The sequence below is a fragment of the Agelaius tricolor genome, unplaced genomic scaffold (assembly GCF_023055355.1).
Source record: "Agelaius tricolor isolate 1412-34295 unplaced genomic scaffold, bAgeTri1.0.p SCAF_7, whole genome shotgun sequence".
In the NCBI taxonomy this organism is placed as follows: domain Eukaryota; kingdom Metazoa; phylum Chordata; class Aves; order Passeriformes; family Icteridae; genus Agelaius; species Agelaius tricolor.
This window is the reverse complement of record NW_027269267.1, coordinates 9,180,155-9,207,827: the sequence shown is the minus strand read 5'-3', so window position 1 is coordinate 9,207,827 and position 27,673 is coordinate 9,180,155. Positions and strand designations below refer to the sequence as shown.

The following is a 27,673-nucleotide window of genomic DNA, read 5'->3' as shown; positions in this document are numbered from 1 at the left end:
TGTCCAGGCCTGCCTGCAGCTGGAGCTGACAGCTGTAGGCACAGGCTCTGTCACCCACCACCCTGGGCTGCTGTAACCTCTTGGATGGAATAAACTGCATTTTGGAGAGCCCCTGGAGTCCTGCATCCCTCATTCAGGCTCTTACTCTCTGAACAGGTGAAGTAGGAAGGGGTCATGTGGTGACAGGGAATCATTGAACACACTGTGCTGAGATATGCAAAACAAGAAGCTGCTTCACCTGAAGGAGCTTTGTGTCATTAATGCCAACTAGAGAATCTCTTTTCCTTTGTTCCCTGAGTGAAACTGGGAATATGTCATTCTGTGTTGTATCTTGAGGTGTGGCAGTGCATACCCAGGGGGGATCTGTGAAGTGAAGAGAGTTCCTTTGTGGAAGTACACTTGGAACAACCTCTTTGAGAGGGCTGTATTAAGTCAATTATTTTGTCCGCGTTAGAAATCAAGGAGTAAGTGAAATCTGAAGTGTCTGGAGGTTAAATTTATTCTGTTCTTGTGATTTACTTGGGTTGCTAATGTAAAGATAAAGCTCAGTGTTGTCTCTTCTTTTTGCCATCTGTGAAATGGCTAATGCTGTACTTGCTTTAGTTTTCTGGGACTAAGCCAGTGATTAAGTAGTCAAAATTCCAGTTATAATAGCAATGGATGCAAGATACACACTCCACTTGGAGCTGTTTAAATTTGATCAGAGCTAAGTTGGTCAAATATGAACTTGGGGAAAATTCTTAGCAGTAGAACAGAAAATGAAACTTCTTCAGGCTCTTTAAATAAATATTGATTTGTTTGTCTTTGGTCTTGCAGAGCTGAATCAATCATGAGCTTTCTTATGCCAGGCTCCCATTTTCATCCATACATGTATTTTTTATTATGCTATCAAAAATGCCTGGAAATAATGCTAATTTAACTCCTGCACATCCAGGACACAAAACTAGACAGAGTTGTAGTATGAATGCACTTATCCTATTTTGATTTTATTCTCTATGCACTGGGAGACTGCTAGCTTATTTTGGTAAAACAAATATTTTTGAAAAACAACACACAGGTAAGCTGAGTCAAACTTGGACTTGAATCTAAGGGTCTCTAAATGAATAAAATCTACACCATCTATCTGAACAGTGGATGAGCATACTCAGATTTGGATTTGGCTCAGTTGTAGAGTCAAAGCATGGCCACAGCTGGAAGGCACCTCTGGAGATGTTCTGGTCCAGCCCCTGCTCAGAGCAGGGTCCACAAGAGCAGATTGCCCAGGGCTGTGCCCACTTGGTTTTGAATATCTCTGCTCTGTGCCTTTCCTAGGCAACCTGTTCCTGTGCTTGGCCACCCTTACAGTAAAAAGGCTTTCTTTTTATATTTAAATAGGATTTTCTGTCAATGGGCAATGCTAGGAAGATCCTGGCTCTGTGTCCTCTGCTCTCCTCTTCAGGCTGAGCTATCCTGGAGTTAGTACATAGAAAGCACACAGTCATTCCTGCTCCTTTTGCCTCTTTTCCCCAAAAGCAGGCTCACAATGCCATTCCACCTCCTCTGACTTCCTCTAGTACCTGAAATGGGCGAAGGATTGCAAGTTTTTTCTCTTGCAGTTGCCAGCAGGGAGGTTCAGACGGGTCAAAAGGACCCACTGAGCACCATGGTCCTCTTGTCAGTCTTTGCTGTACCAAGGAAGGGCAGAATCTTCTCTTAGTAGCTAAATATTGAGGTTTGACAAAATCATTCCTGGTTCTGGCAGGTAGTTGGGAAGGTTGTGGATCTGAAAAGTTTTGGTATAAAGATTTCTTTTTTCTCTGGTTTAGTGCATGCAAGCTCAAAGGTTTCTCAAGGGCCTCACAGCCCTGCAGCGCTGTCATTGAAAATGCCTGGATGATTGTAGGAGGTAGATCATGCCCCACCATTCAAAGAAGACCAAAAATACCCTAAAAGTGCCTGTGCCCCTGCACTGCAGGAACATTATCTCCTGACTGAGTTAATCAAACACCTCAGGTGCTGTTTGCCAGTGGAGGAGGAGAATTCCCTGTCCCGTGTGATGTGTGAGCAGCCATGGATGCAGCAGGGAAAAAAGACAAAACCTTTTTCTGCAAGCTGAATTACAGGCCAGGGGATGATAAAACATTCTTTCCAGTGCCTGCAGATGGCCAGGACACCCCTCAAGCACAGGGGCTATGAGGGAGGTTCTTCTTCTGTTGTTATTTTTGTGGAATCTCTTTCAGATGCTGCATGACTGACATCAGTGGACTTCAGTGTCCTTCCAGGCCCTTGAAGTGAAGCTGTTTTATTCCAAGGGCATCAGAATATTAAGCACACAAAATAGGCTATGAAAGGCATCTGATAAAGAGTTTTAAATACATGTATTTTGACTTAACAAGCTTGTTGAAAACACACTTTGTGATCTGTAGGTCCAGAAATAGCTGTGTGGGGCCCTCCTGTCTCACTTTGCTCAGTTCCTCCTGTGGGGCTGCACAGAACAATCATGTAAAATGACAAATCCAGCAAAAGAGAAGATGGCATTGAGTGCTCCCAGGGCACCGTGTGTCATCTGTAACATGAGAAATTGTATTTCCTGTTAGTTAATTACATGCAAGCTAATGGCCAAGTGCTGTGAATATTTCTTTATTACTGTTGGCAGTGGTGTGATTTGTCTCATGGCTCTTGTTCTTCCTCCTTGCTGTGTGAGGTTTGAACTCTAAGAGTAATCTAAACTGTGCCTTCTGACACAGCAGTCTCTTTTTCCTAATATCTGCTTGGTTTACTGAGAACTGAGAAAAAGTAGCACAAAGGGAAGATAGATAAAATATTCCTAATTCTATTATAGTACCAAATGGCAATCTTGCAACCAGGAGGAAAGTACAGATAGTAATCCCATTACTTACCAAGCAGGCTATGTTTTAAAGAGCACAGTATTCCATACTTCCTCAAATAAATCCCATGACTCTTTACTCTGCCCTTGAAATGTGGCAGTGTTGAATTTTAAGGGACTGTCTGTATTTGAAATATGACTTGGATTGTGTTTGGAGTTGTGGGCATATTTCCAGGCAGCACTAATGGCACTGCATGCCCCTGGAAACTCTTTTCTAACTGTCCTTTGCTTCAGAGCCATCTTGTCCATGTGCCCTGGAGTATCTGGGAGCCACACACAGAACATCAGGATTTTTACTACATCAGGCTGCTACCACAGTCTAAGGATAGAGTAAAATTCAGATGACTCAGAGGACTTGATCACCTTCATCTGGTTTTCCTGCATTATGTTGTCAGCATTCTTCCTGTAGCTTAAGTTGATATTTCTATTCAGTGGCTTATTGGCATGGCACAAATTGCAGATCATCACACAAAGTAAAAGTGGCATGATGCCAGCATGGAGTTCTCTCGAATTCCCCTGCTTGGAGGCAGTGCTGGTGCTACTTTCAAGTGACTAATTTATGCCTTAGTTAGCCTCTGAATGATGCTGTTGTGCCGTTTACCCCATTTAACTAATTTCACAGGTTCACATTGTTCTTCAGCAGCAAATATTTGGACATACTTCCATACATCTGCATAGTAGAACTGTGCATATAAAGCAGCATGACATGGAATAAAGAAGTCTTTTGAGACAAGCAGGATCACTTCTTGTAAACAACAGAATCATAAAATTAGTGGCTGATGAAAGTAGCCAATACCTTGTTTACATTTGAATAGGTCTTTTGATGCAGTGTCAAAGATAATCTTTGAAAACTTAATTGATGCTGGCTTGGATGGGACATTGTGGATTTGGATTTGGCTGGAAGAACCACAAGCAAAGCTAATCATAAGTACTAATAAGGGGCTGATGTAGCAACCAGCCTAATTTATTATATTCATTAATGATCCAGAAGAGGCAGATATCTGGATAAGAATTGCTTTGGCATTTAAACTGAAGCAAGTGCCAGACATTATGCAGAGGCAGAGGGAAAGTATGAGAACAGCTCAAGAGATTAAAAAATGAGCTAAAACAAAGTTTATTTTTATTTTTTAGTGTAAGCACATGTATCTGCAAAGAAATATCTGTAATACTTACCCTGTATGCTAGGAAGAAAGTGAGATTCAAGTGAGGTGGACATGACAGGGCCTGAGTATATCAGAGTTCAGCACTTACTTTAATGTAAATTATCCTTTCATTCCTTTGCATTTATTCTCCATGGGAGTGAACAGCTAATATCAATGAAAAGCCATAACCAGTTCTCATTATCACAACATGGCATCCACAAGGTCAAAGCCATTTTGGACTCCTTACACAGCTGTACCATCCAACATATCATGTGTTCACTCTCTGTGCATCCTCAGATCTTTCCATTGCCTAAAACTCACCTGGGATACCAAAGCATCAAAAGTTTTGTAGTCAGAACTTTCCTGGACTGGTGAATAAGGTTGGATTTGCTTAAATGCCCAAGGCACCTGATTTATGCCCTGGAAATCTTCTGGGCATCTTTTGACAGGTATGCAAATCCTGAGAGTGCTGTGTTGGGGGTCACATAAGCCATGCCAAAATTCATAGGCCAGCAGCTCCATCACTCCCCATCTGTGGAGCTCTGGCACAGATCTATAGTGCTGTCTTTTCTCCTTCCAGTTTTCCCACAGGTGGTGGCAGTTTGCACTCCATCCCACCTGTCATAACTCATCTCTACATCCTCCAGAGGAGGCTGTAAAGCTGCAGCTGGGGAGCACATCCCACGTAGCCCAGTTTGCTGGAATGGCTCTTCTCACAGAGCCCCAAGGGTCTGACCTGCTGCAGAGTAAAAGCAAATTTGGCATCACATCTTTTCCCAGTAGCAAGGGCACAATGTGTTCACCTCTTGTCACCCTTACAGATGTTAAGACCAAATGGGCTCTGAGCAGATTACAGTGCAAGTGGGGGTCTTCCTTTTTATATGTAATAACCTTGAGATTTCAGCTCCGACCTGGCAATTCAAATTCCCCTCCCTTCTTTTTCTGACACAGGGCAGTGATTTAAGCTGGTGCCTCTCAGCAGAGTGTGCTGATGGCTGGAGCATCTCATTGCACCTCTGATTGAAATTATTCCCATTTAATACTGGAACATTGCTCAGAGCACAGCCTGGAGGGAAGTGCCCCAAACGCTGTCTTTGTCACCTGAAGTGGCAGCAAGGGATGGAACTGTTGCTTGCAGCATGGCAGAGGCACAGGAACTGCACAACAGGTTTAAATTACAGTTTTCAAACTGTTTCACACACAGCACAGCATGGACAGTTGGATGCTTCCACTTGATTGCAGTGAGGAGCACTACAGTGTATAAACAAATCTTTCTCCTTCAAGATTTGTTTCTAGTGCTCCATCTGGTCCCATGTCTTGTACCAGTGCTGGATGACTCAGCTACACAAATGCCTGTGGAAAGTGGTTCTGAAATGTGTTGTCTGTAACATGCCTAACCTGCTTTCATTAAGGACTGGCTCTGTGCTCTGAAACACAAGGGCTCATTTTTCTTCCAGAATTGATTGCCTGACACCTGGGAGTTGATTCTGTGACTGGGCCTTGCAACATCTGGCAGGTTTTGACCCATCCCTGGAGGCAAGAGCAACCCAGGTTCTTGTTAATAGATCCCTTGGGGCAGATCAGAATGAAACAACACTGAATGATTGGTGTCTGTAAATGCATATCCATAGGGTTTATTTTGGAACAGTTTGGTTGCAAAGGAGAGCAGGTATGTGGCCAAAAATAATAATTTTGGTTACTATTATCTTTAGTAATAAAGCAATATTAAAAGCATAAAAATAACACTCAAGTAGATGTACAAGGGAAAAGAAAAAAAGCATAAGAGTAGACAGATATCCCACTAATGAATTCTGCAGTGAGATTTGATGCAATTTTGATGTCCATTGGTCAAAGTGATGGTCACAGTCTTGATGCATTGGGACTGGGGGAGGCCCCCAAAACACAAAATTCCATGGGTCAGTGTATGCTTAGGCTTGGTGAGAATGCCCAGGTACCTTCCCTGGTGGGGGAACTTCCAGTCCTTTGGGGGAAAGCCTCAGAAATGAGCCTGGAGGTGCTTTGAGGGTCCTTGATGGTTTAAGGGCCCTTCTTGCCTCTCACATCAACCCATTTGAGCCAGTTATGCCCCACCAGAGGGGACGAACACCCCCAGCACCTTTCCCTGGGGTAGCAGGGGGAGTTGTACAGCTGAGGGAGGACAACTGGCATGATAAAAAGCACCATCCCACCTTGCAGTGTCCCACCTGGCTCAAGGTGCTGCCCTTGGTGCTGGGTGCTCACACCCTTGGTCTTACGGGGACCAGAAACTCCACACCCAAAAACTCACTCCCTGCCCTTCAGGGGGTGCAAAGCACAAATGGGAAATTGTTTGAGTCATTAACCATTAACATTCCAGTCTCTCACAGTCAGGAATAAATGTTCTTACGTTGTAATATTGGATGAGTTGAAAGGTGTTAAATTATTAATTTACACAAGATGGGCTCTGAAGAATTCAAATTTAATTCAGTTGGAGCAGTGGAGCACTTCCAGCAGCCAAGCCAAAGATCTTTCTAAAAGTTCTCAATTATGGAAAAGTTCAGTTGGTTTGTTAAAATTGCACAGTGTGAGTGGATTCAGCTAAATTTTGCAGAAGTAATTTCCCTGGCTTACTTGAGTCTTGGGGGAGCAGAGAGATATTTTGCCTTTAAATTTGCAGCTTTTCATAAACCATCATTTTGTTCATACATTGCAAGATAAAGTAATTTTTTGTGTTCTTTAACACGTTATCTCCTTTAACCACATTATCTCCTGTCCAGAAAACAGATGTTAGCTTCACTTAGAAGAATTTCTTAATTACCTCTAAAGTCTTTGTTTCTGCTTGACTTCCTGCTTTGTTTGTTTTGTTTATTTCGATAATGGGAGAACAGACCCAGAGAATTACCCTAAGAAAGAAGAAAGCAATCAGTGCTAAAGTAGCTGTTAAATAATCATTGCAGTCATCCTAACACTTTCTGTTTGCTTTCTGCAGAGCTGCAATACACGGAGCAGAGAGAGCAGCCCTGCTCTCAGCGCTGAGAGAATTGTCACACACACTTCAGGTCCTTCTCCTCCCTGAGTGTCACATTCTGAGCAGGTCAGGGACTCCTCCGAGGTGCTGAGCTGTTACAGCTGTACCTGCATTATACAGGGGGCATCCTGTGCATCCCTAGGCAGCATGTCAGCATGGAAGCCCAAGCTTTTATTCATTTTAAATGTGGAAAAAACCCAGTGCGTTAAAGGCATTGTAGTTAGGAGCCTCTGATGCTGTGTTCTCTTTCTGAGCCTTAATTTGAAACAAACGAAGGAATGAGTAGTAGTTAATTTCTGCAAGTTTTGACAGTAACAAGCTGTGCTGTCTTTTATGGACAGTTTTCCAAATGCTGCTTTCTGCAGCCTGTCCTCCTCCATCAGGTTTTTTTTTGGTTCCAGCACTTGTGCCACGAGGCTTTGAGGAGATGTTTCTGTTTTCTTATTTAGTTTGGAAAGCCTGTGGATGACGCACGTTCACTTGTTCAGGAGGAGGAGGTCTGAACACTCCCAAAAGAAGCCTGCAGGCACTGGAAGTAGACTGGGAATTCTTGCATGAGGAAGATAAAAGGACTGGATGATAGTGACAGATGAGGAATGCAGTAATTTTAACATAAAGATGGAAAAAAATATAAGGCTGCCTAAAAGTGTATAGGATGAAGTCTCTGTTTTCTGAGTTTCAAATGTCCCTGGTATATTTTGTGAGTTGCAACTGTGTGAACAATGCTGAACAAAACTCCAAGGAAGCCAAAAAAGGAAGAAAGAATGAACCTATGACACCCAGCAACACACTTTATATGTAAAATTAAATGGATGTACAACTGCTTCCATTGTAATATTTGATTTGTTGAAAAGTGGTAAAATGTTTTTGACAGGTGTAGCCTAGGCCAAATCCTGTAGTCCTGACAGAAAAAAAATTCTCTGTGGAAAACTGTAAATGTCTGACAGTCTCAGCTGCATTTGTGAACCATGACAATAGGTTCACTAGGATAAACTAGTTCAAACTAGGATATTAGTTTGAAAGGCAAGTGAATTCCTGCTAAACTGACTATCAAGCAAGATGAGAGATAATTTGATCCAATACAATCTGCTGGTGTGTATATAAACTGCAATCCTTTATTTTATTTTTTTCAAACTTCTTAATTTTATTAATTTTATTTTAATTCTTCAAACAATGTGTTTGTGATAGCAAAGAAGATCTATAGCACGAGTAGAGCTCAAGCTCTGCCTCTACAGAAAATAGATTATTTGGAATTCTGGCTTCGGGGGAGTAGTGCCTCATAGCTCAACTGCAATTTTTAGTCTCATTTAGATGCAGAAGACATGTTGCCTGGCTCATCATAGGAGACAGTCTTCTTGAGAATATTTGTTGACAGTTCTTTGAGAGTCTTGAGGGAGAACTACTGCTTATAAAAGCAGCTTTTTTCAATAGGCATGAAGTAGGCACAGCCTTGGAAAAAAGTGATTTTAAAAGCCCAAATATTTTTTATTGCCACTAACCATGCACTCCACATTGGTTTAGATCAGTGCATGGGCTAGTCAGCTCCCTCCAAACTGACTGAAATCAGGGTAGGATCAATGCTTGAAGAGTTTGGTATTTGCTCAACTGTATCTCAACTGTACCTGTTAATTGTCTCTACTCAGCTTCTGCAAGTGAGGTCAGCATTTTACTCTGTCAGGTACTTCATGTTCCTGAAGTCTCAGTCTTTAATTGCTAACTTGGATGTAATTATCAGTTCCAACAAACCATCAGCCATCCCTGTGGTGTTACTAGCAAGATAAAGAAACCCTAACACCACAGGGATGGTTACTACACCATCCCTGTGGTGTTACTAGCAAGATAAAGAAACCCTAACAAATTTGTAAAATTTTCAGCATCTCTTACGTGATACTTGCCAGGAGTAACAGTCTCCACAGTCAAGACCCATTCAGGTCAATGAGGACTTTGATATTAAAAGCCATAAGAATGATCTAATAATTGAAGTGACTTTGACAAATTGAAAAAATAAAGTGCTGCATGAGGCTGAGAAGGCTCTTTTCCATTACTGGCAGTGATTAAGATATGGTGTTACTTAACATGAATTGAATTATGAATTTCCTTAGAGATATTCTCAAGGAATTAGCAATCAATCTTGCTCTGTCCTCATCCTCTAGTCTTAATTTGTTGTATTACATAGATGCTTTTAAGTATAATCTCTTAGTTTAATTTGGGGGTTTTTTTGGGATCTTACATCTCTTACTGATGAAGTAAAAGAATGAAGAAACAGAAGTGTCCAGTTCTTTCTGGAGACCTTCAAGTCATCTTCAGATATGGCTCATCAACATTCTTTGGTTTCTAGAGACAGTTGTCATTTTCATTTGTAGAACTCTGAGCCTAGGTCAGTTGCCTTTTGACTGATGTTAGCCTTTACTGACTAACTTGAAATCGAGTTCTGCCCATCTTGTGCTGACCTGCAGATGTGTACAAACAGTAATAAATTCCTTTTTCCAGGAAGCAGCCTGAGGTCCTAGTAGCAAATGATGGTGCCCAAATGAACTGGACTTCCATCATTTTTAAATTCAGACTAAAGCCACGGGTTAATGCAGTGTTTGGGGGGGGTCTCTCATTGCTGGTTACAAAGATTTTGTCTCTTGCAAAGATGGTGTCATGAATCCTATTTCCTGCTGCTCTGCAGCTGGAAGCATGGATAGTACTTCTTATGCCCTGCATAGATTGCATTCATGTTCCAGTCCAAGCACCAGCACAGCTTTGCTACCACAGGAAATGTCTGTGGAACAGCTGAAGGCATGGAATCACCTCCAGAGAGCCAGCAGAGCTGCTGTTAAGGGGCAGAAAGCTGCTCCAATGTTCACAGGCAGAGCAGATGTTCTTGCTTGGCAGTGTTATAAATGGGATGGGGTCCTGGGGCAGCACAGCTACAGCACACTGTTACCCCTGCAGGAGTGCAAGTGCCCAGCTTGGAAGGTGTTTGTCCTCATCCTGCAGCACTGTCAGGGACACCTGTCTGGAGTGCAGGATAAATCTCCCATCAGGAATTGACAACTCTGCTGTGTTTTTGGCACGAGCCAGTTACAGAGCTCATGCACTGATTTACTTTCTGACTGAGACTAAACAGAGTCAAAGGATTTCCCACTGATGAAGTTTATGCATGAATAATCTTCTTCCTACCTGTGAGGGGAGAATGGCAAGGAAAGCAGTATCCCTGCAGCAGTAATGCTCTGCTTATTTGCAGCTCTCATAAACTGCTCCTGTGTCTGGTGAAGGAGTGGTTGATACACAGGAGCTCCAAACAAGGATCTGGATTGCAGAACGGTGATTCCTGATACATCCATTTTTGCCAGTTCCCAGGGTCTGTGGCCCCATAATTGCTCAGCCATGCATTGTGTGGCTAGTCAATAATAACAGTGAAAAAGGAAAAAAGAAAAGGATTTTACATGTCTGTTGAAAAAGGTTGGTGTAGAATTCTGTAATGTAAGAAGAAGCCTCTCCAAGCAGTGCTGGGTTTGTTTCTCACTTAATTTGCAAATCTTTTTAATGTTTTTAAACAGGCTTTTCAATTCATGCTCTTGAATTTGGGTGCAATTCTAGGGAGAGATGCTTGAAATTAAATTGTTGGCTCTCTGTGCTCTGTGGTAACTCTAACCCTCTGCTAGGCAGCAGAGGAATGCAGCTGGGGTGCAGGCAGCTGCTGCTCAAAAGCCTCAGCACAGGAGTGCATCCCGGGACGCCTCCCTTCTCCTGTGATTGGAATTGTCCTCCTGAGTAATGCCCTGCTGGCTTTGCTGCTGAGCAGGACCTCAGCTCTCAGTGGGCAGACTGATAGCTCCTCAGTCATGGTGATTATCTGAACTGCTCTGATCTGGGATCTGTTCCTTGGCATCCTCCCTGCTTCATTTCTCCAGAGAGCAGGGGGCTGGTTTTTCCCTACTTTCTTCAAGTAATGATAGTGATGGAGAATTGGTTTTTCCTTCCCAAGACCTGGGAGAGCCACTGTATTACATCCTGGTGCAGCAGAGTGAGAGGTGTTGGGAGCCTGAGTGTAACTAAGAATAACTCACGTTGCCCTCTCTCTTCATTTACCCAGGGTAAGGGGAGCTTGAAGAAAAGTGCAGCAGCAACAAAAGATACTCAGGTCTTTTTGTGCTGCCTCCCCCTCCACACACACCCTCTCCCTTCCCCTTGTGTCTGCTGGGCATTGTGATTTGTCCTAAGATGAGAACACCTAGGGAGAAATGTCCTAAGAAAAGAATGCAGGAGGAACTGTGTGATTGCTTGCATAATCACAGAATCCCAGAGACAATCAGGTTGGAAAAGACCTCTGGGATCATCGGATCCAACCTGTGACTGAACACCAGTGTGTCAGTCAGACCATGGCACTGCATCCAGTCTTTCCTTAAACACCTGCAGGGACAGTGACTCCCTGGGCAGTCTGTTCCAATGTCTCATCATCCTTTCTGTGAAGAAATTCTTCCTAATGTCCAACCTAAACCTCCCCTGGCACAGCTTCAGACTCTGTCCTCTTGTCCTGTCCCTGGTTACCTGAGAGAAGAGGCCAATGCCCACCTGGCTGCACCCTCCTGCCAGGGAGCTGAATGCATTCCAAGTGTGGGGGAAATTGTGATTATTGCCACTGGCCGTGGTACACAGCAGCCTGCAAAAGGGGGTAAAATGCTGCTGGAGGTTGGGCCCAACTGGGCACTCCTCCAATTCCTGCCTGGTGTTCTTACCTAGGACAAATCAAAACACCCATCAGTGACAATCACAAGGGAGAGAAGTGTGTGTGGACAGTGCACACAAAGACCCCAAATGTTGTCACCCACCACAAAGGTATTGCAAATTCACAGTGAGCCCTGTGGCAGGGAAGAATGATGCATCTGACTCCATGTTGTCAGAAGGCTAATTTATTACTTTATTATACTATTTAATAATAAAGAATACTACACTATATTATACTATACTAAAGAATACAGAAAAGATATTTACAGAATGCTAAAAAGATAATAATGAAAACTCGTGACTCTCTCCAGAGTCCCGACACAGCTTGGCCATAATTGGCCAATGAGTCAAAACAACTCACAGCAGAGTCCAATCAAGCAATCAGCTTGGGCAAACAATCTCCAAACACATTCCACATGGGCACAACACAGGAGGAGCAAATGAGACAAGAATTGTTTTTCTTTTCTCTGAGGCCTCTCGCTGCCTTTCAGCTTGCCAGGAGAAAAACTGAAGGAATCGTGTTCAGAGAATGTGAATGCCATGCAAATTGTTTTTCTTTGAAACTCTCAATTTTTAAGTGGAGACATAAGGAATTGAGATGCTCATTGCATTTGACCAAGTGTGTAGCAGCACCAGCTGCTCTGAGCCAGGCACCTGTCTACAGTGACAGTTGTGCTCCATCCTTCATGTTCCCCTTCTGAAGGACAGGTTTAACAGCAGAATCTGATGGGTTCAGTGCTGCACAGTCCTGGCAGGTAGGACCTGTGGAAAGTTTGTACTTTGTTAATGTAACAAAGCTTCTGTATTGTCTTATTTGCCAGTAATCTGATTCATCAGGAATAAAGACAGCCTTCAGTTTCTGGTTGGAGTCATGATCAGTGACCCACAAAACAGGACAGGACTGGCTTTTCTGATCCATGGTGCTGAGGCAAGGAGCAAGCCTCAAACCCACCCAAATTCACGTTAAGCAATGCCAGTGGGATCTGTAGGGAAGTCTGACTTACTCAGGATTGCAGTCAAGTACCATTTTCCAGTGAACTGGCAGAATCACAGCAGTAGTTGTTCTGAGTCTGACCACATTGTCACTGTCAGTTGTGTTACTGTGAGAAGTCTGGGGAAGTACACTCTCAAAACAATACATGGTGCAGCTACAGCATCAAACAGACTGCATTAGGAACAGTACTTCTGAAACTAATCTAATTTATTGACCAAAGTTTTCAGGGGATTTAGAACCATATATTTTTTATCTTTAAAAGAAGGGTGTACTCAACAGTGCTCATGAGGGAAGCAGACTCATGAGCTTCTGTGTCCATGTACTTGGAGCTGTGCCAAAGGAGAGGCACATCAATCAAACTGGAATAACACTAAGGGGAGGCAAACCCTCTTATTGTACCTGCTGCTCATCCATGGCTTCAGGTGTTATCATCACCTGAAAGAGAAAAACCTGCCTGTGACATTGCATGGAAAGGTTCCTGAACAATGCCAGTTCCTTCTGTGGCAGGAAAAGATCAAGCTTGAGGAATGAACTGAAATACCGTGTGCTGCTCTAAGTATCATGAAATTACCAGTGTCTGCCGTCTCTCTGAACACAAATATGTACATCATTTTTTGCAGCATTTTGAGTTATTATAACTAATTCACAAGCTCCCTCTGCTGGGCTCCCAGCATAGGAGAGCAGTGGCAAAGCTCCTGTGATGTTATTTGCAGACTGACCCATTTTCTTCAGCTTATTTTGACACTTTGTACAGCATCAGAAATAGTGTACAATCAAATTCATGTAAGTGGCTTGTTAGAAGTGTTACAGAGAGAGATTTGATGTGTTAGATGCATAATTAAATGTTTTTATGTGCATGGAAGGTTTTTTCCACAATAATGTAACTGTAGCTGTTACCTCCTGAAAGTTCTCATGCATCTATCAAAAGATCATGATACTTGATTTCAGTAATGCCGTCTGTCACAGGAAAGAGCTCTTAAGGAAATAAATACAGACCTGTTTAAGGAATTAAAAGCTTACAGTCATCAAAAACACTCCATACAGTATGCAGTTTGATGTAGCAGTGGTTTTCAAAATGAGTCAAGGGGTTTGTACAAGCATTCAGAGGAATGAAAAAGTGCTGAAAATGTAACTCTAATCAGAACAGCTCATCCTGCTGCTTTCTGCCTAATCCTCAAGGTCAAGATTTCTGTCTGCAGTTTTTAAAACACATACATAGGGCTTAGCACTGTCATAACCAATAATTGCAAAATCTCTTTTAGGAGATTAAAAGGAGTTGTGAAATTATTGACTTCCAACTAAACAATTTCAGGGTGAGAGATTGCTAACAAAAAGCAGAATGATGCTCTGTGATTGCTGTAGACATAGCACTTCCTGGCTGCCTTTTAACAGGGATTGACTGAAAAAAAAGACCTGCCTTAAGTAATTCACAAAATTGTAGAGTGCCTTTATGGGAAAAGGCATATTGTCTGCAGTGGCACCAGAGAGAAATGGAGAGACTTTATGAACAATCACAGTGGCTTTTTTTACTGCAAATCAGGCTCCTAGACACAGACAGTGGTACAAACAGAAAGTATTAATGTGCTGCCTATGTGTTGTGCTTGAAGTAACAGGTATATGGGAATGTAGCTGTCACCAGTGTGAGTGCAGCAATTATTTGGCAGCACTCAGCATCACTGGACAATGATGTAAAACAGAAAATAAAGAACTCCAGCGACCAATTGATAGAGAAATTGCAGGGAGAATGTGGAATGCATGTATTCCAAACTTCAGTCTAGTGAGGAGGCTAAAATAAACATTTCTAACATCAACTGAGACAAAATCACCTCTTTTGACTAAAGTGGGCAGGGCACCTCTACTTAAGCAGGAAAAGGAACATGTATGATGTGTGTGTTTGATAAAGAGCTGAAAGATTAAGAGGGGCTTTTTACATGGGCCTGTAGTAGTGACAGGACAACGGGGAATGGCTTTAGACTGAAAGAAGGCAACTTATATCTAAATACTGGGAAGGAATTCCTTGCTGTGAGGGTGGTGAGACACTGGAACAGGTTCTTGTGGAGAAGTTGTTCAAAGGTGGACGCAGCCTTGAGCAATCTGGTCTAGTAGAAGATGCCCCTACCCTTAGGGGGGGACTTGGAACTAAATGGTCTTTAAGGTGCTTTCCAACCCAAACCATTCTGTAATTCTGTGGTAGAACAGGTTGTGATGTCTTCAAGAATACAAAAAGAAATTAGGAGAAATTTTAAAGCACTAGCAATATATCTCTTAGTGTCATTAGACTTCCATTCAAGTACTGACATGATAAAGAATTATTTTACCCATGCTCATATTAAGTGACATTCAAGAATTTTCTCAGAATATGCTTCTTATCTCAAGTATGAATTTTTTTTCTAGGTAGCATATTCTCATATTGGCTTTATTCTGCATCAAAGCATCTGATAGCTCTAGAGGACATGATATCAATATATGATTTATCCCTTCAAAGTCTGAGGATGATCAGTCTGTTTCTTTTCTGTCCCTAATTAAACATTACTTCAGTAATTCCCAGGGGCAAGGAAATGACTAGACTGAAATGAAAATGAAGTTTGTAGGACCACAATTGCACTGTCTATGGTTATGATTAATGTATTTTATGATTGTTGTTTTGCTCATAAGATTTAGCTGTTTTTTTTAAAGACCCTGTGAGGGAGCGTACAGAGACAAGCCACAGCTTTTATTTTTTTCTTGTAAGGTGACAGAAATCTAAGGAGATTTTAACACAAAATTGATTGAAGTAAAATATTGGAGATCTTAAATGTGATTGCTGATTATTCAGCCTTTGGCAGGCTACTAATAGTGATGGTAAGTGACAGTTCCAGTCAGCCATTTCCCAGCATAAGGAAATGCAAATCCTTCATACTTAAGTGTTTTGGGAAACAAGCAGCAACCCTACAATGACTGTGAATTGAGTGACTTGATAAGAGGTATTTGTAGTCAACATAAAGATTCATTTATTTAGCTGTTAGTTAGGGACACATCTACCTGGTATCAGCCCACAGATCAGTCCAAGAGGCCAGAAATAAGGCTGTTTCCAAGATAGACAGGTCATTTTCTTTCCCTTTTTCTTTGGTCATGTGGAAGTGGATCAGGTGGGTTGATTTCTACCATTCATTCATGCTTTTAAATACTGTTTTTCATCTGTCTTTGCATATGGGCTGCTTTCTGCATTCTGAAAAAGAGGTGACATTCATTAGCATAATTCATTATGCCAGCCAAAAGTGTATACTTATTCTTAGTCTATACTATATGAATGTATAGACTTAGGTATTCATAGTGCTCAAGTGTTTTGTCTTTTTACATACTTTATATTGAAAAACAGTGAACAGTGCATTCTTATCTAGCTGATACTTCTTCATGCAGCACCGTGGAAGGCTGGATTTAGATAGAAGTTTATATCCATTTAAAATACACAATCAGCATTCTAAAACAGTCATTAGTTCAATTTAAAAATTAAATGTGCTGAACATAAAAATAAGCTGAGCAAAACATAGTTTGTATTGAAAGCTAGTTGATAATATTAAGTGAAGGAATCATTACATAGAGAAGATGAACTGATTAAGATTTTTCTAACCCACATGCCTTTCAGAATTACAATTAGAAGAACCTATCCTTCACATTTATTTTTAAGGGATGATCTTATTAATGCTTTTACAAGGTATGGAATTCAGAGGAGTAGGTCCCAAATTTCAAGACAGTAAAATGAGAGCTTTGGAGAGAATTCAGTGTTTCTCACCATGTCTTTGCTCTCCTCATTTGCTAAGATTCAAACCATCTCTTTAAATTCTGTGAAGCTAAGACAATTAATTTTAAAATGCCTGGAAATGAGTGAAGTCTCCAGATGTTAATGGCTTGTTTAATTCTACTGCAGGGACATTAAAGAACACTAATCAAGATGAGAACTAGGTTGTTTTCCAGGTTGTACGAATACCAGAGTCATTTGGAGCAGCTGTAATAAAATCCCTTGTTATCATGGAGCAAGGTGAGACACACAAACAAGGTCTTTCAGCCTTTATTTTTCAGTCAAGTTTCAAGTGACATTAATTATCTGTAGCATCTTTTAGGATCCAAATGAGAAAATATAGTTTATAACAAATGTTCTCTCCATATTAAACCTATCAGCATTTTTTAAACTTGAAGAAGTAATTGTCAATCCTGTGATAATACAAATTATAGCAAACCCAAAATGTGTTCAGAAACATTTCAAAGACATTATTTTCTGATATTCTAGTTAATTTTAGGATTGCTCTTTATCTTGTCAAGATTGTTTGTACAGTCTTTTCCTTTTTTTTTCCTGTGTCATTTTTCCTTTTTGCTTTCTCAGTTCTCTTTTCACAAGTTGAAATATATTTCTTCAAAGTACTGCTGCCATCTGGGCTTTCCCCTAAAGCTAAAACAGTACTTTGGTTAAATTATTTATTTGTCCTAGGTATTGGTCAGTAATGTCCAGGTGTGGCTGACACAGGATATTGCTGATGATTGCAGTGAATTGCATGTAATTAGAGTTGTAGTCAAACCCTGTAAAACTGATCTCTCACTGAATGCTTTAGATCATTAACATGGAAAAGTTCATGTCTGGTGAAATGTGTGATTTGTCAGTCTTACTTCTGACACCTCTAAGAGTAAGGCATTAGTCATTTTTAGGCACTGCATTCACCTGTTTGTGATGCTAAAGTGCCACAGGCATAGCTGGTCTATCCTCATAGAAGCCTGTCTTGCACTTCATTTTTCTTAGCATTTTCCTGTCTTAAGAAAGTCTGATTCTTTTACTAAGAGGTTTCTAAACCCTCACATGTAGTAGTGATTGAGTAACAATTTAATAACTTTCTTGCTTCCATTTTTTTAAAAATCTTGTCTGTAGAAAAATCTGTCTGGGTCAGTGTGTCCCAATAAAGCCTGTAGCATTTACTTCTTTTATCTTTTCCTTTGTCTTCTCCTAATGGCTCTTCCCCCGGTCTGGAGGCTGCTGTTCTGCAGCTTGCCTGCTGCTTGTTGTCAGCTTCCATCAGACTGAAGGATTTCTGGGAAGGAAAGACTCTTACAGGGCCTCTTTTCACCTCATCTGTGCAGCTAAAGATTTGACATTCACTTCCTGAGACAGGATGAAACTCTGGTTTTGAGAAACATTATGTAAATCAACTGTGTTATGTAAGGAACTCCTAATAATGATGTACATTACAGCATATTTATAAGATTAAAGGCAGTACTGCATCCTGTGCACTGGCAAAAAAGCAGACTCCTGAAAAAATACCTTAAAATTGAATAATTATAATAGACTTGATGTTTGTTTGATGTTTCTGTTTAGGTGCTGACTGCAGCACAAATTAAATCAATTTGCCTGGCCATACTAGAATCAGGAAAACAGTATGCAGTGAAGAAGAGGAAACCAGTCCCACTGATGTATTCCTACTATGGAACAGAGTATCTTGGTGAGTAAAACACACCAACACCTCTGAGAGTGGTGCTCTGTGGAGATGCTGAGCTAGGAGGCACTTCAGGAATAAAATATGTAAAATCTACAGTGTGGGATTTCTCCTGAGCCAGTTGGGACCATCCATCCTCCTCCTCCTCATGGGCAGCTGGGTCAGAGCTCACCTGAAGCAGAGGGGAAAGGCCACTGGGCAGGGCCCTTGTGGGCTTCTCAAGGCACAGAATCACTGCAGAAAGTGTGAGATTGGCTCACAGTTCCCTGGCAGGGGAGCAGAGAGAGCAGTCACTGAGTTGTGTGTTCCACAGACCCTGGCAAGTGCAGACAGTTCTTGCACTGAAATTTAGGTGTTAGCTCATTGATACTGTAAAGTCAGTAACTGGAAATACCAATTTATGGCCCAGTTTCAATTTGCATTCAGCAAATGCAAATATATGGCCCAGATTCAGCAGTATGTTAAGAAGAGTAACACCTTGAAACTGAATTCAGTTCAGGTTCAGTTTAATTTCCTACAGTGAGTTTCAGTCATATCAGAGTGAGAGCAGCAGGAATTCATACATATATTTTGCAGAGCTAGAGGAACTAGAAATGACAGAAGTAGTAAAATGTGGTGTTAGGCACCTAGAAATCTTTTCTTCCAAGCACTATTTCAGTATGCATAAAGAAGATGAAGGAGCCATGCTATTGGAAAGGAAACCTATCCCAAGGGAAAGTTGCAATGAGGTGCAGACAGGACCTAAACCCACCCTCTAATTCAATTGTTTCTCTTTTTTCCAGGGGCAGCACATGGGCTTTCCTCAATCCTGCAGATGTTGCTCTCCTATTATGAGTACCTGGAGCCAGCAGATCAGGAGCTGGTGTGGCAGAGTGTGGATTTCCTGATGGACCAGGAGCAGAACAGCAACTGGCCCCCTGAGCTGGGGGAGACCATCGAGAGGGAGAACGAGCTGGTGCACTGGTGCCATGGAGCTCCAGGTTCTTTTCCCATTGATTTATGCACAGCCAGATGCTGATCACATTGCTTTTCCACATTAGGTGATTCCATGTAGAATCTCAGGTTAAATTCGACCAAAGTGAAAAAAACCCCAAAGGACATAAAAAAGTTACACTTTGAGATGGGGAAATTCATTAATTGCTATTATTCTTCCCCAGGAAAACCTGTATCCCATCACTGTTCTTGGGTAATAACACAGATGTGGCTTACAAGAACACTTCAGCTACTCCAGTGTTTGTTAAATTCACACCACAAGTCAGCTGAACATTTCCTTAGGCACTTGAGTTAGTTATGTGTCATGTGCATAAGGTTACTGTGAACTGAGCTGTGCAGTGCTCTGGTGAAGATTATGACTAATTTATTTAAATCCCCTCTAAAAATAAGCCAAATAGCTTTTTTTTTAGCAGAAGTTAGTATGCATAACTGTGTGTAACTAGAATAAAGCAGTGTATGCCTCATTGGGGAAAAAAAAGTGAGTTTGTTTTTCTCATTTAGTAAAAGTTTGTATCTGTTGTCAGTGTAAGAAATTACTTTGCCCATCCTTGTGTTTCTGTCAATGTAAGCAGATGAGGTAGATGGGGATTTGGGGCCAATAGAAGACAGTGCCAAGAGTTTAATGTTTAAAGGCAAAAATGTGACTGCTCTTTTAAAATTATGAAAGTCTGGGAATGTTGGAGTAAACCCTGAAATTCAATAATGCCTTGAAAAGATTGAAAGTGGTATTGTCACAGGGAGTAGATAATTACATTTACTGTGTGTTTTTAGCATAGCAGATGCTCCCCCTTCATGGAGCATTTTGAGGCTACACTGACATGTCTAGAGCACAGCCTGCAGTTTTTTTAGTGTATTAATCTTTATTTTCTTAGGTGTTCTTCGAAACCCTTGGTGTGCTTTTTACAAAAGACAATCTCACTGCTCTTTTCCTAGGCATTGCATATCTTTTTGCCAAAGCTTACCTGGTTTCCAAGAAGCCTCAGTATCTGGACACTTGTATCCGCTGTGGAGAGCTCACCTGGCAGAAAGGCCTCCTGAAGAAGGGCCCTGGCATTTGCCATGGGGTGGCTGGTAGTGCTTATGTGTTCCTGCTGCTCTACAGGCTCACTGGCAACTCCAAATACATATACAGGGCACAGAGGTGAGCATTCCTGTCTTCTGGATTTAGGTAATGCCAGAAAGTTTCAGGAACGTTGTTAGAGCAGAGTCTGTGATCACCACCCTCAGATGTAACCTGAGTGTTGAAGGTTCAGGATCAGTTCTGGCTGTGAGTTCTGGGCTGGGTGCAGTCTGTGGGAGCTCTGCAGTCCCATTCCAGGCTGCCTGGGTTCTCCCACTCTCTCCCTGCCCAGGAGCCTGGTTCCTACAGTGGGAACTGGGCTGCATGTGGAGGGGTCATGTGCATCCAGGTCCATTCTGATGTGGTGGCAGAACTCACACAAGCTGTGTGCCCAAGTCCAGGAGTAGGGTAAAACATGATTTGTTAGGGGTTTTTTCAGAGCATTTAACACTATTCCATATAATTAGAAGTGAAAAGTAAATATAGGATGTGGTGTGTAGTTATTTTATATTTTTTTAATTTCTCATTCCCACCTTTAGCTTAGTGGGGTTAATTCTGTTTTGTCTGAGTGCAAGCACATGTGGTCCAGTAAAAATTCTCTCATGGTGCTGCAGTTATCTTTAACTATGTAACTCTAGTTTACTGTACCTGTTTAAAAACATACTATTCCATGTTTGTTACTGTTTTCCTTACAGCACAGAGTAACAAGGGGAAGTGGTATAGTAATTAAGATTACTGATTTTCAGTCTTTTGCTTATTTTTTTAATTTGTGTAGATTACACAATTTGTTGCATTGATGTGAAACATTGCTTGCATCCTAAAAGTTATCAAAAAGTATTTGTTTAATGATATATATTACAGCAATCAGAAAAAGTTTATAGCTCTCAAACAAGCATAATGCACACACGGATTGCAAAGGTTTGTCTCTTCTGGATCTATTGAACCTCAGTATCTTGTGGAAATTGGATAGTGTAGAATTTGCAGAAAAGGTTAAATATTGATCATTCTACTTTCTTAAATTACTGAGTGTTATTAAAATGATGCTTCCAAACATGTAGACTGAGAGGAACATAAAGTAATAACAAACTCTTTTTTTTCTCTCTTAGGTTTGCAGAGTTCTTATTTACAGAAGAATTTAAGTCTGGTTCCCGGGCACTAGAAAGTGTATATAGTCTGTATGAAGGTTTTTCAGGAACTGTGTGTTTCCTGACTGACTTGCTGCAACCCAACCAAGCTGAGTTTCCTCTCTTCAGTGTCTTTGTCTAAAGACTGATGTTCTCCAGGGCCAGTCCTGGAGGTAGTGGGAGAGGGCACCTGCAGTTCCACTTACTTTTCCAGACAGGCTATGTACAAAACGAGCTGGGGTACCACTAATGTTAGCCTTAATGTAGCTGGGAGTCAGATCAAATCCAACACACACTGGGGCTTGGGGGGTGGGGAAGTGTGTGGTCAAAATAAATGGGTCAGTGGGGAAAAAAAATGGGGGAGCTGATTGAATCTGATGTCGTAGATATTTATCTAATTATTCAAGTGAGAGAGAAAGGGGCATTATCAAACTTAATTTGGTGAAAAAAAGGCAAGCTAGAATTGCAGGGACATGCAAAGAAGAAACAGTGATGCACCTAAAAGATTTTAAAAAGAGTCCCACAAAAACCATTCATGGATTCACTAACTGGGGAGGGTGTTGTAAACATGTCACTGCACTGCACAAAGGCAAAATCTGGGGCTTTTTTACCCTAAACCACATCTGCTAGTTTTAGTAACATATATTAGGAAAATCTGTATCTTTGAGCTCTTTGGTCCTCATATAATGGCAGTTCTGTAGATAGCTGAGTGTTCAGGCTGCAGTTTCACAGTTCATTTCAGCAAGTGGGGTCTCGTGTGTGTAAATGAGCACTGAATTGGACCTTTCCTACTAGAGCTCAGTCTGTGGCAAGGAGCTGGTCTCCTTTCTGATCTACTGTAACTGTGTCATGTCTTGTCTGTATTTTCCCAGTCACATGGTAGATGGGTGGAGCCATGGAGAAGACTTGGATGGAAAAGTTCTGTAGCAAAGATGCAGTAGGCAGATGCTTTCTTCATGATAGAGCATTGCCAGATAAGTATTGTTCAGTGATACAAAAGCTTCCTTTAAAAATTAATTACTTATAGCAGCATTTCTGAACAGTACCCTAAGTTTTTCAGATGATGGAAAACCTATTTTCCTTGATGAATTCTTCACTACAAGGGGTGGCATACTGATCCTCAGAAAAAACCTGATAACAAAACTCAAAATTGCTTTTTTTCCTAGTTAGCAAGATATTGTATATGCCCAAATGATTTTTAGCTAGAAAATAATTTAGATAGGAATAAATGGGCTGCTCAATACTAGTTGCACTAGCACGTATAGTTGCAAATACATGCTGTTTTCTATGTATTGTAGATATGATGAAATGGTACTTGAAAGCTAAAGAAAACACTAACCTAGATTTGTACTAAAAAATAGAAAATTAATATCTGTATTTAAAATCTATTTACTGTTTATTTATTTTTATTTATATGTTAATAATATATATAAAGACAAATCGGGAAGACCAATATGTCAAAAACTGAAGTTGGAGAGAAAAAGCTGCTATACATGCACTGCCAAACAATGCAGTCCCTCTTCCTGCATTCTCAGCTGGAGGAGATTACAATTTCTTTATTTTTAATGCCTAATGGATTAAAGTTCCCATTTCATTTCAGTGGGCTTTGATCAGGCTATAAGATGGAGCTGGGTCTTGAAATCCTCCCACATTTTAATATAATAATCCCTTCCTGCTCTTGCTACTGTTATTTTAATGAGATGGCTTACATTATTATGAGCTGCAGATAAGGATTTCTGTTACTCTGTCTTGCACTATGCAGCTCTAATTAATTACTTAGAAATAACCATAGTTCTCTGGTGAATAAAGCAGTGCAGTTCTGTATCAGTTTGTCAAGAATTTAGGTATCTTTTAGTGAATGGAAATGTTAAAATTCAATATACTTATGTGTTTATTAAAACACATAGGTTAAAAGGCTATATGGTCTTTTAAGAAAGCCACTAATGTCACTTACTTGGTTACTCTGAGCAGTGAGATGTGTGCACACAGAGGGATGAATTCCATAGGGAGGGTGTACACATGAGGCTGAATCAAAAAGTCAGTGGATATGGGAGTGTGCTCTGCCCAGCCCTGTGGAAATGCTCCTGTTAGACCAGAGCAGAGGCAACTGTCAGCAGTGAAGGATTAGGATTAGGATTTTTTATCTAGTTGGTTTCTGTAACACATTTGGCTCCTATATTTCATAACTGGAGCCTTCTTAAAGAAAAGTTTAAGGAAGGTAAAACTTGGCCTATCCACTTCTTCTAAATGTGATTCTTCACAAATGCCAGGGAATAAACATTGAGCTCAGTGTCAGTTTTCTAGTGTTTTTTCCTGTGTGTCTCTATCTGTAGAATTTCTTCCAATTCACATTCAGAGGAGACTCTGATCTTCTCTATGTTGTGAGCAACAGAACACTCAAAACAGATCTCCTGTCCCCACAGCCATTCTCTGTATATGAAGCCACATGTTTTGGAGAGACAAAACAGTTATTTGAGTAAGAGTTAGTCCATTCAACAATGAGAAAACCCATGGAACCACCCAGTGTTTGAAATCTAGGTCCCAAACATTTCTGCAGGTTATGTGAGTTCAGCACTGATTCTGGCAAGGGCAGCACACAAACATCCAGTCTGATGGGATATATCTGGTAAAAATCTTGGAACATACTTGTTCATCTCTTTCATCAGACATGGCAGTTTGAGCTCACTCTCAGAGATTTGTGGCTTTTCTTACCTGACCTGGCTGGGTTAAGGTGGCTTCTAGATGTGCTGCAGTCACAGCTTCTGAACACAGTGCAAATACACCCCAGGGCTCTTTGGAAAATGCTCATTAAATCAGCAGGGTTTTTTCAGCTTTCCCTTCCTTATTTTCTTATCTGATTTTTTTCTCTCTAATATATATGCTCTTACAAATGTGCTGTTGCAATCTTTATTTGTTGCTTTTAAGACATTGACAGAACAGCAACCTGAGTAGAGCTGTCAGCACTTTCCAGTGTAATAAAAATTAAGGTCCTCTGTGTACCCTTCTTCCTGCTTTAAGAAATCAACCTTGCAAACTTTGCTAGACATTCTCCATGGAATGCTGTCTCCTCCTGCTCCCAAACTGGGCCCTTATGGACTGGAAAATGTATTCCTGAACACATTAACAGATTCTGCCCTGGTGCTGTCAAAAGACTGTGTTGTGGGAAATTGGAGAAGCCTCTTCCAGGGTGTAAAACACAGTAACTACGTCATGTTTGCACATTAGTTCCTTGGTTGTGTTTAGTTTCTAAAGTGTAGGTAATAGGAATTTAAGTGATATAATAGTATTTCTGATTATGCTGTTAAAGCAAAGAGGATGCATTATGTGGGTATTGGTGCTTATTTGTGATGTACCTGTGTTTGTGTGGTGCTATTTGTGAGTAAAGCTGTAGATTACACATCAGTTTAAGGAGCTATATACTGTTCATGACTTTTAGCCCGCCATCCATAGATTACTGTCAGGGAATAATTTTGATGGGAGCTAGATCTGTAGTGTCCAGATTTATTGATTTCAGGATTCATAGAACCAGATGCTGTAAGTTTTATCAGCAGTACAGTTCTAACAAATATATCTTTATTTTCAATTGCTACTCACAACTTCTCATCATAATAACATGTTTATTTTGTGCCACTGCTTTCAATATCTGCTTTGATTGCATCATTGTTGCCTTCAATTTCCCTGCTTTTGTTTCCCAACCTTTGAATAACTTGAAGAGGTTGAAGAAGCAGCCCAGGTCTTTTGTTCTTGAAAATAAGATTGATTGATTTTACTTAAGCAGGGTGTTCTACTAACTTGCATTACATTATTTTATGCTCCCAGATGGTCTCTTCTCTCTGGCTGTGCCATTTCCCACCTGCTAAGAAAAAATCATTATCTTGTATAACAACTGTCACTGATGTTTTACTTCATTAAATAAAACAGAGACTTTCTAGGGAGCATGGTCATTTCTCCATGCTTCAGTGTTTCAGTTCTGTCAGGACAACTGAAACCAAGTGAAATTGCTAAACATTCCAAAATTCATTTTTAAGTAGTTCTGGGAAATATACATAAGGGAATGCAAGGAAAGGGATCACCTTTATTGCTACTCTGTCAAATTAAGTAATGCCACTTTGATGTTCTAATACTGATTATATATGGACATGGAAAGAATATGACAAGAATACTGATTGGTATTTTTAATACTGTGGAAAAAAAATGAACCATAGGTATCTGCTGTATTCAGAAACATGGTGGGGCAATATGTGCAAATGGAAACTTTGATAAGCAATCAAGTTTTTGTACTCATATAGTTTTCTGCATATACAGTTACAGCATCTACCAACATATTGCATGTTTTGTGCCAACAGTGACCTATTTTAGTGTATGCATGCATTTTGAGACTATATCCTTGTTCTTTGGATCTCTGAGGTCTGCCAAGTAAATCTCAGGTGCAGTAATCTTCTACATACCTTGAATATTCACTGGCATGAGTGCATATTCTAATCTGTAGGAAGATTAGTATATCAGGACTAAAATTGCCCGATTGATTTTCAAAGAGTAATCTTGCTCTGAAGAATTAACAATTGCTGGCTGGCAGCACAGCCTGGATGCTCTGAGAAGATATTTCAGTTCATATAAAGATCTCTAAGACTAAGTAGTAGCAGCAGAAAGCTAAATTGAAAAGAAAGAAGAAAATGACCAAAAATCCCACTATGAGGGGAACAACATACTTCAAAGCCATAAGCCAAAAATGCTCAGGGCCCACAAAACAATACAGCAATTTAGGGAGGTGAACAGGCATTTTCCAAAGGAATAGCACAGTAGTGGTACAGTAAGCACTGTGCATGTTTCAGCTGCCTTGAACAGCACTCCATTGCCATTATAGCAAAGTCATCAAAAGTTAAAAAACATTTGCCTGTGAAGGAGTTGCCTGTAGCTGAACCTACTGCCTACTCCTATCTTTCAATGGAACAGAAGTGCACTATCCATGATAAGGCAGATTAAAAAAATACATTCAAGAAGCCAATAGCACCAACTTTCAATCTTGCCTTTGAATATTAAACTTGGCTAATTTGTACTGTCGCCATTGGTCCTACACCTTGTATATTGGAAATTCTACATCATGCTCTCAAAAAACAAATTTATTAATAGCAATCTGCTTGAAAATACATAAGGCCATATTTATTTTAATGCTTAGAAGGGAGTCCCTTGACTTTCTTCATGGTATAACTCAAAGAGAAGATGGAGGCATTTAGGTCAAGTACAGTAACACCAATTAGAATGGCAGAAAATTATTTCAAAGCTTACTTTGCCAAGTGGTATAATGATATTTGAATACAAGAGATTTTAAAGTGTACTGATACCCAGCAACAGCATTGTATGACTATGTTGAAGTCCTTAAGTCAATTATATCCTATAGGGAATAGAAAACAGATTCTAGTCCAACATATATTTTTATATCATATAGAAGAGAAAGGCTGTGTGATCAGAAATTTAACTCTGCTTCTGTCTTCATTGCCATGACCACACAAGAGAGAAGGATGTCCTTTAACAATGGTCTGGTTTTGCCACTGAATTGGCCTTCTGCACTCATTTTAAGAGCCTGATAGGCCACCTGCTGATGTCCGTGGTGAACCTCTGCTTGATTCCAGGCATGTAAGGTAGCTCCTTCCACATGTGTGAAACAGGGGTTAAACTATGTCATTCCAGACCCCAGGCCTACAAACTTTCCTTTACACATGAGTCCCATGGAATTAGTAAGGCTTGTCTGCATGGTATGAGGAAAGCACAGGTGTTTGCATATGCAGGGCCCTGTTTGATGGCAATTTACACACATTTTATCTCGAGATCTCTGCAATAGACGTGAATACCAATACAAATAAAAAGTACAGGGAACTTAAATGGCATTATTTAATGTCTAGTTTGTGTTGGTGACACTTGATTATTCAGTATATTCCAGTGTGTGATGTTCATTCCTTGAGTATGTGCCACACCCTAGATTGGTTCCTCAGTGTTACAGCCATTCACAGCCATGATGTGGTACAGGCCTGTAGAATCAAGGTTGATTTGATTCTTTAGAGATGCACCTTATTGTTTGAAAGCAGGACCCCTGCTTTTCTAATATTTTAAACACTGTGATCTTTCAGAATGTGTTTATTGTATTAGTTTTGTATTGTAGATTATGATAGAAACTAGATTTTATAGCTTTTTAAAAGCAGTGATAATACTAAGCTTCATAGTGGCAGAACAAACTGTGTATATCCATATTATGAATATTAAAGCTGTGATTATATTTTGCCTTAAATAAAAGTCCAACCTTGAACAGTATGATTT

At 40.6% G+C, this 27,673-nt stretch overlaps 1 protein-coding gene across 1 annotated transcript in view; it reads left to right on the top strand.

The window, feature by feature from the left end:
- The window catches only part of LANCL3 (LanC like family member 3), a 37,522-nt gene extending 9,855 nt beyond the window's left edge, over positions 1-27,667 (top strand). Inside the window, exons 2-5 of the mRNA XM_071430330.1 lie at positions 18,067-18,190; positions 18,967-19,164; positions 20,111-20,318; positions 21,344-27,667. Of these exons, the coding sequence (XP_071286431.1) occupies positions 18,067-18,190; positions 18,967-19,164; positions 20,111-20,318; positions 21,344-21,503 (690 nt within the window). The 3' untranslated portion in view covers positions 21,504-27,667. The remainder of the gene's footprint in view (positions 1-18,066; positions 18,191-18,966; positions 19,165-20,110; positions 20,319-21,343) is intronic.
- Positions 27,668-27,673: the final 6 nt, after the last annotated feature.